The sequence below is a fragment of the Macrobrachium rosenbergii genome, chromosome 16 (assembly GCF_040412425.1).
Source record: "Macrobrachium rosenbergii isolate ZJJX-2024 chromosome 16, ASM4041242v1, whole genome shotgun sequence".
NCBI classification, from domain to species: domain Eukaryota; kingdom Metazoa; phylum Arthropoda; class Malacostraca; order Decapoda; family Palaemonidae; genus Macrobrachium; species Macrobrachium rosenbergii.
The window spans coordinates 41,451,262-41,464,783 of record NC_089756.1 but is presented as its reverse complement, the minus strand read 5'-3'; the positions used below and the strand labels follow the sequence as shown (position 1 = coordinate 41,464,783).

Sequence of the window (13,522 nt, the reverse complement as noted above, 5' to 3'; positions counted from 1 at the left end):
TTAAGTTATCATAGTTCCACTGGGGAGACCATAGAATTATCAAAGACCCACATCCATTTTCATGAAGATGAGTTTTATTAATTTTCTTTTCTTAAATCTCAAGTTGATAGTCCAGAAAAGAAATACACTTTTCTACTGTAGGGAAGTCTTGGCTTGATACCAGTGTAGCATAAAGTTATTTCATTCTATTTTGGAACTTGTTTTTCATAATTTTAGACTCACTCAAGCATTAACAGTGACAAGCAATGCTTCAAACTTAGAATTTAACACATGGTGTGCCTGTGAATTACATTAACTGAATTTTCTGTGGTACACAGCAGTGCAGAGGTTCTTATTTTTCCAAAAAATTTCAATTTAAAAAGGGAGAAAGTTGAAGTGTTTGAAACCTTATCTCATCATAAATACTGAAGTTCAAAATAGGTGAGAATGAGGATAACACTAGAAGCCAAGTTCATACCTGGAGTCAGTGAAATTCTCTTGAATTTCTGTATGAAGAGTCAGTATTTCAAAAGTAACTGATAACAAGATTTGCATAAATATCTTGGTTGAACTAATGTTCAGAATTCAGAATGTAAAGTTTTAATCTTCCTGCCAGGAATTTTACCATGTTTATGACTTCACGAAACTAAGACTTTAAAACATTGAAATGAGTAATGAGTAATAATTAGGAGCCTGTAGGAGATGCCTAAGAGGTCATATTGAGTTTAGTAAAGACTGTCGGTTTATCTTTATTATTTAAGTAAAAAATATAGACTCCCTGTTAGCCTAGTAATTACACTAGGACTAACCAGGAATTTTCAAAATATAAGGGCTGGCTTCACTTAAATTTAGTGTGGTGTGATTTTAACTGACTGTTTTGTTTTCAAGAGTTTTGAGATGGGAAATATTTGTCTGTATTACAAGATAGTCAAGTTTGTTAAACCATACGTTGACTATTTGAAAAATAGTTTCCTGTGACACCAGCTCTATTCCTTGCTGATTTTCCTATCTTTTCAAAGTTATACATTCAGAACTGTTAACTTGCTAAATATTTGTATCAGAAGTTTTGTTCGTTGGATACAGGTCATCTTATTGCATTAGTAATTGGTGAGTTTATCAGTGGTCCAGTATTTAGCTCCCTTGCAGTTATCACTTTGGATTACTGGCATTGGTAATATAAACTGTTTTAAGTGGAATTGTAGATTTGACTTGGAGAGCTCTTTTATTCTACAATAATTTAGCTTTACAACCTTCTCAGAAGCCTGTTTGATAATACAGTTTGTCCTGAATTCAGAGGGTGATTGAGTAGGGGATATTGAAATGTCTAGTCACAACGAAACAACTTAAACCATGAAGAGGTTTTGTGGTCTTCAGATTTTGTGTCATTGTTTATAGCTTGTTCCTTTCTGTTTGTCAACTCCTTTGCAAAGTGTTTTTTGTAGTTATTTGCTATTTTCGTTATGGACATTTCAGTGAAAAAAGGTTGGTGAAATGAGAAAAGTGAAGGTTGACGAGTTTGGCTGCAGTTTTTCTGAGATTATCACTCATCATCTCCTGTTACATCAGCTATTTGAGTATACGTAGTATCTCAGAGAAAAGAATAGTTCCTGTTTTGTCCTGTGATATTTCAGACCTGGGGTGTTAGGTAGTTTCAGGTGTAGCATAGATAGTTCTTAGTAAGTATTGGAATATAGGAACTTTACATTTAATGTGATGGTAGTTAAGTTTAGACCAAATCCTTTTTCTGTTACTGGTGCAAGGATACTTTTGGGGGTGTTGCTCTTTCAACTCATCTGGGTGGCAAGTGAAGATAACTATTTTTTTAAAGTTGAACTAAATTGTCAGAATAATGATAGACAATGTAGAGAAAAGAGAACCCACTTTTTATTTGCAAAAATCTTTTGATTCTTCATTGTGTGTTCCTCTAATCATGTATCTATTGACGATAGATTTAACCATCGAACATTTATTTTCTAACGTTCAGAGTTTCAGATAACTATTACTAATATAGTACTTTACCCTGTAGAGTCCTTAAGTGTGAATTAATGAGTTGTAGTGTCATCCCTGACAGGCGAATTTCCTGGTCGCCCACCCTCGGTCAGCACACTAACGTCGACCAGCTCCTCCATCACTTCCAGCATACCAGAGTCTGAGAGTAAGAGTTTATTAACTATTTTTGGCATAGTATTATATGGTATGCCATGATTTTTTTTTTTACATTATAGATTTCACCAAAATTTTGTCGGATTAACTTTTTTGGCATTGAGTCTTTTTTTCTTCTTTATATTCTACCGACTTTTCTGTATTAAATTGATTGAATGCATTGAGTGGTTGTTCTGCTGAAATCAGGAAAAACATACCATCTTTTTTTTTGATAATTACAGTAGTTTGTGATCCTTCAAGATTCATTACAGCATATTCCTGCTAATTTGGAAAAAATGGGTTTTATGCATAAGTAATAAGCTAGTCAAAATAGTAATCTGGTTTGTGCCTAGATAAAACTACATTCAGTCCTGGCCTTGTGTTTGCATCATTACTAAGTACTGTATTGTAATGCCTCAGCATTTGAATTTTTAAATTTGCAGATAATCACATTTTAGTGGATGGTTATTTTTTCCTCTGTGTTAATGTTTTTATTCAGTGCTTTGAATGATAGTCAATAAATTCTAATTAATTTTGAGAAGGTGATGTAATGGTTCTTATGCATTGAAACTTATTTTTGAGAAGAGAGTTCATCTTAGGTTCGTTAACTAAGGTTGTTGCATCTCAAAAACGTTACATACACTGGGCATAGTACTGAACATACACTGGGTATAGTACTGAATAGTATTTTTGTGTTAAGATAGGTAAGTATTTCATTGCCATTGTTATGAATTTTGATCCTCTTTGCAAGAGCTCTAATTCATTCAGGACAAGAATTTGTTGGTAGTAGGTGTCATTTTTTCTTTCATATTTTCTGAGATTTTTTCTAAGATTCTTAAAATAAAAAGTAATTTTTTTTATTTTGATGTTAAGTACATAATATTAAAATAAATATGATATTTTTCATGAAAAGATTAGTTTTATTTTATCTATTTTGCTTTCTAAAAAGTAAATGGGAATAGACAAACAAATGTTTTCACTAAAAATTTTTGTGATTGGTAAAGTGGAAGAATATCATCTGAAATTATGGATTTAGAAGTCCACCTAAAAAAAAAAGGAGCTTTTACTTATTTTGGTTGCTTGTAAGTAAAGTCACTATTGGTTGAAAGCTGTATAAAGTTTGCACGAAAATATTCTCAACAAAATACATAATGCTCTTAAACCTCTCCAATGAATGTCTTGGTTTAGCTATGATTGATTGCATAATACAGGAAGTCCTGATATTTTTACAGCATTGCTCCCTTTTAGCTTTGGACTGTCATGAATGTATGTCAGATTGGCGTATCACAAGTGATATTTGGTAGTTAGTTGAAAGTGGCTTCAGATTCTGCAAGTGAAGGCAGCAGATTTGAAGAAGAAAATTCTCTGATCTTAAGTCCTATTAAATTGGTAAAACATACAAAATTATTTTGGCATACAATTGATACAGTATGGATGAATTTCCCTTTTGGGATTGTTAGAGAAATAGTTATTTCGTAAATGTACCATTTTATTAGGATTTAATAGGAAAGAATGCTTTTTCTCTGTCTGTTGCTTCCATTTGTAACATTTGAAGTCACTGTTATTCAATTTGCCTTGGAACAAGGTTTAGATATGATCTATGTTGAGGTTATGGTTCTAGTTGTGAAACTTTGATGATATAATACTTTAATAAGTACATTATGTAAGTTCTGATATGATCTCTCTGCTGTTTCCTAGATTTTTTGTTATGTAGTGTAAATGGAAGTGGAAGGAATTTCTGTTGTGTATTTCTTTTAAAATGAAAAATAGGTGTTGACATGATACTGTACTAGATATGTTAAGTTGAAAATATTGCTTAAGTCATAATTGTACCTTCTTAGTTTGTTTAGAATAATTTGCAAAGTGGTGTTTTTTGTTGGTATGGCTTTTAATGCCATAAGAGAAATTAACCTTTTGGATTGTAAATTGTGTCATACACTAGCATTCACATTTTATTCACATGTCAGGGCCTTTAGTTTTGTGACCCATGGAAATTAATGACTACATTTTATCTCGTGTAATCTAATTGTATGTCTGTATCTTTACTTTCGGTACGTCTTTGATGGGGAGCAGTTGTAAGCAGCTATTTTTGAGCTATGTGACCCTCCAAACCTTTTGGCAGTGTTAATCCAGACATCTCATTCCTTGTCATGCCTAGTGCCTTGCGTGTGGTTTCCTTTAAGCGGCCGCTCTTTTTGGATCCATGTGGAAGTTGTTAATCTCTTAATTCCTTTTTTATATAAACATAATGTTTGGAGGTGATGCATTCGGAGAGCTGCGTCAAAGAATGTGAAAGTCATCATTGTGTAATTTAGATTCTGGTTCTGTAGTGTTGTCATTTTTGATAAGTGTATTTTTGTTGCATTATTTTTCCATGAGAATAATCAGAATGTTTCAGATGTGTGAGTAGAGTCAGTGTTAATTTTTAGAATTTCATTTATTCACGTTTGGAAGTTTAAAAACTGAGAAATCATTTTCGAAGTGAAAATACATGCTACCAGGTTGGCAACTCTCAGACGGGAACAGCTAGTCTAAGGTATTCATGAGCCACTTAGTTGCATTCGTCAGTGGAGATAGCATGGCCAGTAACTTCTATGTTTATGTTTTAGGACCGTATGAGGAGATGAAACTCACGGTTAACACACCCATGGATACCATAGTGAGGGCTATGGCGGCACCTGATTCTGGTTTGGAAATTCGAGATCGAATGTGGCTGAAAATCACCATACCCAATGCCTTCATTGGTAAGTTAATTGGATTGTCTTCACTTTATTTGTTACTGATACTTTTGGAGAATACAAATTCATTGTGTTAATGCCTCGGACTACTAAATGGTAAAATTTTAAGGCTGCATTTAATTGTTGAATATTGCTGTCGGTAATTAATGGATATCTTTGATAAATAGTGTAAGACTAAAGCTTGTTATATTCAGATAACTGTGATGGCGAAGTCCATATCTTTGTTCAGTCAGAATTCCAGCTGATGAATTGTCACACCAGGTGAACCAGTTAAAAATGTTGCTAATTGTGATGTCAGTAGACTGTGCAAACTTATTCCACAATTCCAGTTTCTTGAAAAATCTTATTCAAAAGAAAATGTTCTGTAATTTATGCAAATATATGTATAGGTTTGTGCATTATCCTGTGCAAATCAGCATTAAACTGCAGTGCACAGAGGTATTTCATAAAATCCCATTAATCATATTTTGCCTGATTTTCTTTTATTTGAAATCCTTGTAACACCAAATGCTTCCTTTCAGAAGAAGAATGAAATCCCCTCTGTATTTCACACTATTGCTATACAGGCAGTCCCCGGTTATCGGCAGCCTCGGTTACCGGAGATCCAGTTTTACAGCGCTTGTCTAGCAACGACGATAACTAGATTTTCGTTGTTGATAACCGGTTATCGGCGCTGCTAACCAGGTATCAGTGCTATTATTGCCAATTTTTGGTTAGCGGTGATTTTCGGTTGTCGTCACGCCATCGGGAATGGGACCCCACTGATAACCGGGGACTGCCTGTACATGGCCTTTGTCCCACCACTGCCGTGTGTGGTTTGGCAGCAGCAATATCGTTATGTCTGTCTGTCCTTCCAACATCACATTTCTGTTGTTTTAAGGAAATAGCTTTTTATTTTCATTCATGTTTTAATTTTTTCAGTGCATCTTTTTTGTGGAAGTTCCTTCAAAATTAGGGGCTGTGGCTGCTTGACAAACAAATAATGAGAAAGGGGTAAAATTTATTCAAGAAAAAAAAAGTAGCTTTTGGGGTAAAATTTATTCAAGAAAAGAAAGAAGCTTTTTATAGTTAAAGTTAACTAGCGTTCCTCAAGTTTTGTGATGCTACTTCTGTTTTTCCTGTTGCCATTCATATGACTAATGTTCTCTTTAGGTTTACATTATAAAAAATATGTAGTATCACAAAGGTAACCATGACTTTCAGAACTAAAGTTTGTTGTGAATAATTCTATGCTTTGGCATATTTTTAGAAGGCAGACTGAGCCAACTCGGAAAGGAAAGAGGAGTATACCTTCAATTGTGAACACTTCAGCAACGGAAGATGTCTTGAAATTACTGAACAGTAGACTTTTCAAAGATATTGTAATGCAGCAAAGGGTTATGCATGTACAGTATTTGTATGTTGAAGATGGGGAATAGTATCTTATTTTAATTCTTAAGTATAAGAGAAAATGCTTCTCTTGCTCATTGTTGTGATGCATTAACTCCTCTTAGTAAGAAGGGAAACATCATATCCTGGGGAAACTGTTCACTTGCCATATCATTTTTGATTAGGTCAGGAAATTTTTGTACTACATTGTGATGCTTGGAGGATTGCCACCTATGAAGTGGTTCCTTTCAAAGCCTTTGCCTAACTGCAGATGAATCTCAGTACTATTTCTTTCTTTCCTCCTTTTTGTTCCTAAGGAGACAAGCACAAAATCCTCGTTTACATAGTTTGCCTTATTGGTGAGATTGGAGTACCTCATCTTTCCTCTTTGGTACTTTTGTTATTGTATCTGAAACCTAGGGTAGGTTTTTGTAATGTAGCTGAACGTGGCCAGTTGTAATGAGACATATTTCTTTTTCCTGACCAGGATAGGTAATTCAGGAACCTATTATGGCTTTCATGAGAAATTGCTGTTTTTGATAGCTCTTCCATTTCTCTTTGACCATGAGTGCCATTTGGAAATCTTGGCCCTAATGAATCTGTAACATGCCTTTCCAGAAAAAGCAATTATTTTGTCATCTCTTTGTGTGTAAGTCAGGTTCTTTGCCCAAAATTATCAATTATGATCATGCTATTCATCACTCAGCTCATGACAGGAACTTTATTGGTCTTCTCTGAAGACTTGAGTTACATCTAAAAATTCTTAGAGTAAATAAAAGTCCACTGAAGATAGTTGACAGGAGAATCTTCTGCGAGAGCATAAAGCTCTCTGACACACTTAATTGGAGGCAAGGGCAGTAAAAAGACTGTAATGAGCTCGTGACAACATCTGAAATGTTTTATCTCTATGTTGAAGAAAAAACTTGGAGAGCTATCTACCATGCAATAATAGAGAGTAAACTATAGTCCTCAGATAAGCAAAGAATTTTGCGAGCACTGGAATAAAGTCGTTTAGTGCCCTGTTCATTACACAAGGCAATGAACCATGTCCACCTTCAAAGTAAAGTGAAGTGATAAAGGCTCTGCGAAGGGTGGTGGTAGCTGCTGCAGTGACTTTTAAAAATCCTGTTTAGCCTACATTGTATAACCACAGCACATAAAGACAAAGAGACTGGATGATTCTGAAAGCAGTGAAAGTTAGGAAGAACCTTGGGAGTTATCAACAAGCTCTGGAAACCAGTCCTGCCATGGCCTAAGTGGAGTAATGAGAATCCTCCAGTGTCCTTTATACTCAAAACTTCACAAGCATCTGATGCAGAAGGCCTAGATACAGAGGCCTTCCTATGCTTGGAGCATAATGTCCATTGTCCAAGCCAGTGGGTCTGGTTGCAGAGAACAGTACAATGGTAGTCTTTCTTCTGTTTGTTGAGATGACTGACAGATTCATGAAGGATGTTCTTTACACCTGGCAGAGAACCTTGCAGATGTTCAGAGTAAGAGACCACTCAAGGAATAATCTGATGAATCCTCCTGCGAGAGTTTGTCAACTTTTTGCAGACACCCTGAACAAACCATGGAACAATGGTGACATTGTAGAATATGTCTTAGTCAGGACTGCAGGTGACAGCAAACCATCCTTGATGCAAGTACTATTCAGTAAACATATAGTCAGGGACAAAAAACCCAGTTGCCAACAAGTCCAGAAAGTAGCGTCCAGGTTAGGAACAAAAGACGTCAAAACGCAACGATGATGCTTCGTGGAAAATGTATGAAAGGGGACAAGAAATAACATCATTCAGGTTGGCAGAAGGAAGAAAGGACCCCTGGCAAACTGATGTCCGTGTGGACACCACAGTTCCCAGTGAACAAGGTAATGTTGGAAATCTGTTTGACTGATGGAATCTGAAGGTCTGGTTCCTTATCTTTCTGACATCCCCAGAATGATGGGAGAGCTTACAGAAGAATGCTGATGACTCAAGCAAAACATTCCTGATGGCACTCCTTGCATATGAAAGTTACATTGCCTATGAAGAACGATTTCCCTGTAGGGATGGTCAAATCGAAAAAGCAGTAGATATGCAACTAGAAAGGAGAACCTCTGTCAAGGCAGAGGACCTCCAGAACCCGATGTTCTGTGCTCATGTACTCCATATCTATAAAACCTTGGTACCATTGTTTTCTGTCTTAACCCTTAAACGCCTAATGGACGTCTGTTGGATGTCAAGTGGATGTACCATACGTCGAATAAAAATGCTTTTTTTAAATATTCGCAGAAAAATAATTATAGGCCTAGTTTGCGGAAGGTTTGAAATCACGCGCCTTGAGGGATGCTGGGAGATCACGGATCAAGCTGTTGTTTTGTTTATAAGCGTCACCCAGACGCGCATGCGCGAATTCCCTCCTTCTTGTACCAGACAGCATCAGCGTCGGACCGTGCGAGAGCGATTTTTTGACGCATCCGTGTTTTGCAGAACTTTGGCGAGTGTTTGCGTATTTGTGCTGCAACAGGACGTTTGCAGAGATGTCTCAAAGCCGTCAGGACCGTGAAAGGCGCATACTGCCTGTCGGTAGTGAGCGTGTGAGACGAGTTTTAGACTGGGATGCTGGAGAAGGACCCAGCAGCCAAAGTGACCCAGCTTCTCAGCGCCGTGTTGTTCGCCCATGTGTGACCGAAGGCGACCAAGGACCACATCCCGTGCCTTTTACGACCCCTAGGAAGCATCGGGGTGTCCTGAGGGGCATCCGTAAATTTTTGAAAAACTTTTTCCTTCGCTGAAAATCCTGGCATTTCTTGAGTCACCTTGTCGTAATTTTTTCGCCGTTTTATATTATTCGTTACATAAAGTATTATACATCAAAATGTGCACAATTTCATGTAGAATACAACAAAAAATAAATAATTCTTTTAGCTTTTAACAGTTTTGAAATATTTTCATTTAAATCACAATAACTGACAAAAGTTTAACATCCGGTCAATTTTGACTTCGACTGAAAATGCTCGAAAAACGCAATCGTAAGCCAAAATTCTTACATTCTAGTAACAATCAATCATTTACCTTTATTCTGCAACAAACGGAAAGTCTCCAGCACAATATTTCGATTTATGGTGAAGTTTTGAAAAAACTTTTCCTTCGCTCCGCAAAAAATCCTAGCATTTCTTGAGTCACATTGTCGTAATTTTTTCGCCATTTTATATTATTCGTTACATAAAGTGTTATACATCAAAATGTGCGCAATTTCATGTAGAATACAACAAAAAATAAATCATGCTTTTAGCTTTTACCATTTTTGAAATATTTTCATATAAATAACGATAAATAGAAAAAAATCAACCTTCGGTCAACTTTAACTCGATCGAAATGCTCGAAAAACACAATTGTAAGCCAAAATTCTTACATTCTAGTAACAATCAATCCTTTACCTTCATTTTGCAACAAACGGAAAGTCTCTGGCACAATATTTCGATATATGGTATATGGTGAATTTTTGAAAAAACTTTTTCCTTCCATCCGCGCGCGCGAACTCCGCTAAAAATCCTAGCATTTCTTGAATCACCTTGTCGTAATTTTTTCGCCATTTTATATTATTCGTTACATAAAGTGTTATACATCAATATGTGCGCAATTTCATGTAGAATACAACAAAAATTAAATCATGCTTTTAGCTTTTACCATTTTTGAAATATTTTCATATAAATAACGATACATAAAAAAAATCAACCTTCGGTCAACTTTAACTCGATGGAAGTGGTAAAAAAATGCAATTGTAAGGTAAAAAACTTAGAGTCTAGTAATATTCAATCAATTTCCTTCATTTTGAAACAATTGGAAAGTCTCTAGCACAATATTTCGATTTATGGTGAATTTTTGAAAAAACTTTTTTTTACGTCTGCACGTTATGAATTCATGCATCATTTTGTGATAATATTTTCTCTGTGTTGCTTTAATCGTTTTACAATCTGTTATATACCAAAATCATCGCAATTTAGTGTACAATACAACTAAAAAAATTAACTCATTAGCTTTAACCGTTTTGCTTACAGCGCGATTTGTATACAATTATATACGAGTTTTTTTTTTTCGCTGTCATATATTCCAATATTTATATATGGTAATGATATTTTTTTTCATTTCTGATGGTTGCATACTAAACTTCAGGCAATGAGAAAAAAAGGAGCCAAAATTGAACTCTTAATCTTAAAAACTAAGCGTGCTGTGATTTTTTGAAAAAAAATTTTTTTCCGCTTCGGCGCTAGCTCCCGAACGCCGCCAGCATACGGGAGACATTTTTGTAAATAGGGCTTCAGCGTTTAAGGGTTAATTTTATGGTATATTTTTGGTCTCTGCTCACCTCATTACCCATTCTTTGGCCGGGTATTCAAAATTAGGTTTACCTGTCAGTTCACCTGCGACAGTTCGATGGATGAACATCCACATGAAAACAGTATGACTGTCAGTCAGACTGTTAAGTTAACTCGAGGTCATCATTTTTAGTTCTTGCCTTGCCTTCGTTGTGGCAACACTATGGCATCGATGGAAACTCTGCTGGCTGATGAGGAAGGAGACCTGTATAGACTAGCTGCTGCAACAATTCATTTAACAGTAGGAAAGAAGCAAAAAGGCATAAAGTTAGTGGTCTCAAAAATGCTTATTAAAGAGAGATGTCTATAAACATACAGTATTCACATACAGTATTAATGAATAAGTTTAAATTAGAACTGGCCTAGCCCTATATCAAATAGTCTGTATCACATGGAAATATTTTTTTTTTATTTTTTATTATATGATTTTGACTCACAATGAGCCTACAAATAGCACTGCGGGGTCTAATGATGAAATGAATTTGGCTTATGCGTACATAGTTTATTCAAATTCTGGTCAGAGCGGCTGAGATCCTTCCTAGGCGAAATCCAGCAGTGAACTGTCACAAAATCATTGCTTACCTGCCCCACACGCAATCACCTGTCAGTCAGATGGAGGAACTTTAGGTAATTCCATCAGTTCATCCATTCTGGTGAGTGGACTGAGTCTGCCCATAAACTTTCTTCTACATGCAAATTTTAATGTCGGATTTGATGAACTGACAGGTGGACTGACAGGTAAACCTGTAAAAGTAGATCTCCTACAACCAAACCACAATAAGCTCTGAAATTTGAAAGTAATTAATAAGGAAAACTTACATCTTGGAGCCAATATATCAGTACCTCTTTAAGGAAAATATGGCAGAGATCCACCTAAACAATGAAAGTTTGCATGTCCTCAAGACAAGCTCTTCTGTGCAATGGAGATAAGGATTCACAATATATGTGAAACCACTTATATGTAAGGAAGACATTTTGAGACTAGCACCAGTGGCCTAGACAGACTTTACTTTAAAATAAAATAACTAATTATATTAAATATTAAAACTGTTCATAGGTACTACAGCCAAAAATTCGTTATGAATTAGAATATATGCTCTCTTTATGTAGCTCAGCCCCAGGAAAACCTGGAATCTCTCTTGAAATAAAATCTGACTGCAGTTAAAAAGGAAGTTTGTCAGAATCTTCATTTACAATTTATCCAGTTATAATTTTGATGAACTGCAGTTTATTAGGTAAAATTTAAGTACTAGTAAAGAAATACCTCTTGGCTCAGCCCCATGAGAGTGGAGTATTTCAACATACTGATAATGAGATAAGTTGACTTGTGCTCAATGTATGGAGGACATTAATCAAGGATCTTAACAAAACTTTTTGTTTTTCCAGGAGCTGATGTTGTTGACTGGTTACACCAAAGAGTGGATGGGTTTCAGGATAGACGGGAAGCGCGAAAGTATGCTGCACAGATGCTAAAAGCTGGTTATATAAGGCACACGGTTAATAAGAAAGATTTTTCTGAGCAGTGTTACTACGTTTTTGGTGACCTTTGTGCAAGTAAGTAAAATATAAATAAAAGTTTATTGGAATGCATTAAGTAATTTTATACTTGTAAATTAATTTTGTGACTTGTTTGCATACTTTGAAATGTTTTCAAGTTTATGAAGTGCTCATGAAAATTTTACATTTTAATTCAAAAAGTATTTTTACTAAACTAACTTGACACAATCATGGAATTTAATATATTAATGGTAAACTTTTGAATATCACAAAAACTTGAACATTTTTCTCTTGTAAATGTGAAATAGTCAGAGGTCTTGAAAATAAGACATTTTTATTTGGTTGTCAGATTTGTTCTATATTGCAGGAAAGTATGATCTATTATTTAGTTCATTGAGTAGGAGTTGAAGTAGACATTTGTTATAGTGTATAAAAAAAGTGATGAAGGCCTATTTAGATGAAGAATGTACAAAAACAAAAGTTTAGGGGACTCATTACACAAAGCTGTGTGAAGGGAACACCTGATGCAAATCATCATGGTAAAAAGTATCTGTTGTTTGTGTTGTTAGTACTATAGGATAATAAGGATGTCATAAATTCCACAGGTGTATTGTATGGTCAGTTAATGGTAGCTTTCATCAGCTACTTTCATGATGACTGATTTCCATTTATGTTAAGAAATGGATATTCATTCCCAATCCTACTAAATGTATTCAGTTTTAAAACTACCATTCCAAATGAGTAACCATTTGCACTTAAATTACTACATAATATGCAGTTTCATAAGAAAATTTAGAACTTGTGCTTTCTCAGTAAGGTAAAATTCAAAATAGGAAGTGCAGGAAAAGTAATAAAGTCACTTACAGCCATCTGTCATTGTATGAATGATTGATAAATATTTGATTACTTATTTGATCGAAAAGTTTCCTTACCTCCTTCTTCGTTTTTAACGTGCTTTTTTTCCCATTTTTATATGGGGTAAGCACGATGCCTTCTTTTAAAGGACTTTGATTTGGCGGTGGGGTAGGCCGTAGCCTTGAATCGGCTGCCCTGCCTGACATCGCTTAACCCCGGTAGCAATTGTGTACATGTTACCAAATCCCCAGCTCTCTTTCTCCCAGCAGCAAGGAGAACTGGGCGGGTAGGTCGACAGTTCGAGACGTGTGAGGTGTCTTGTTATGTTTTTTTTAGATGATGTTGGAGTGGCTTTGATTATGTGTGTATTAGTCTGTAACACCCATTTGCTTTCAGCAAACCTATCCGTTGATTACAGACATAATCCCCGGGGTGTCTACACGGATAGCAAAGTGTCCGCCTTCTCTGACTGGTCGGCTGCGGGGATTGAACCCTCCCCATAGACTTCTATGAAGTCTGAGGTTGCTGCTTCTACCAACCGAGCCATCGAGGCTCCCAAAACGTTTCCTTACCCAAACTACTT

The 13,522-nt window shown here is 35.7% G+C and overlaps 1 protein-coding gene across 15 annotated transcripts in view; it reads left to right on the top strand.

Moving 5' to 3' along the window:
• LOC136847367 (segment polarity protein dishevelled homolog DVL-3-like) overlaps positions 1 to 13,522 on the top strand; it is a 106,013-nt gene that overhangs the window by 79,745 nt on the left and 12,746 nt on the right. For 11 of the 15 annotated variants that reach the window (XM_067118988.1, XM_067118989.1, XM_067118991.1 and 8 more), the window contains 3 exons: positions 2,051 to 2,134; positions 4,731 to 4,865; positions 11,974 to 12,141. In XM_067118988.1, the coding sequence (XP_066975089.1) occupies positions 2,051 to 2,134; positions 4,731 to 4,865; positions 11,974 to 12,141 (387 nt within the window). The remainder of the gene's footprint in view (positions 1 to 2,050; positions 2,135 to 4,730; positions 4,866 to 11,973; positions 12,142 to 13,522) is intronic. The other 4 variants (XM_067118987.1, XM_067118981.1, XM_067118986.1 and 1 more) reach the window with 1 other exon arrangement.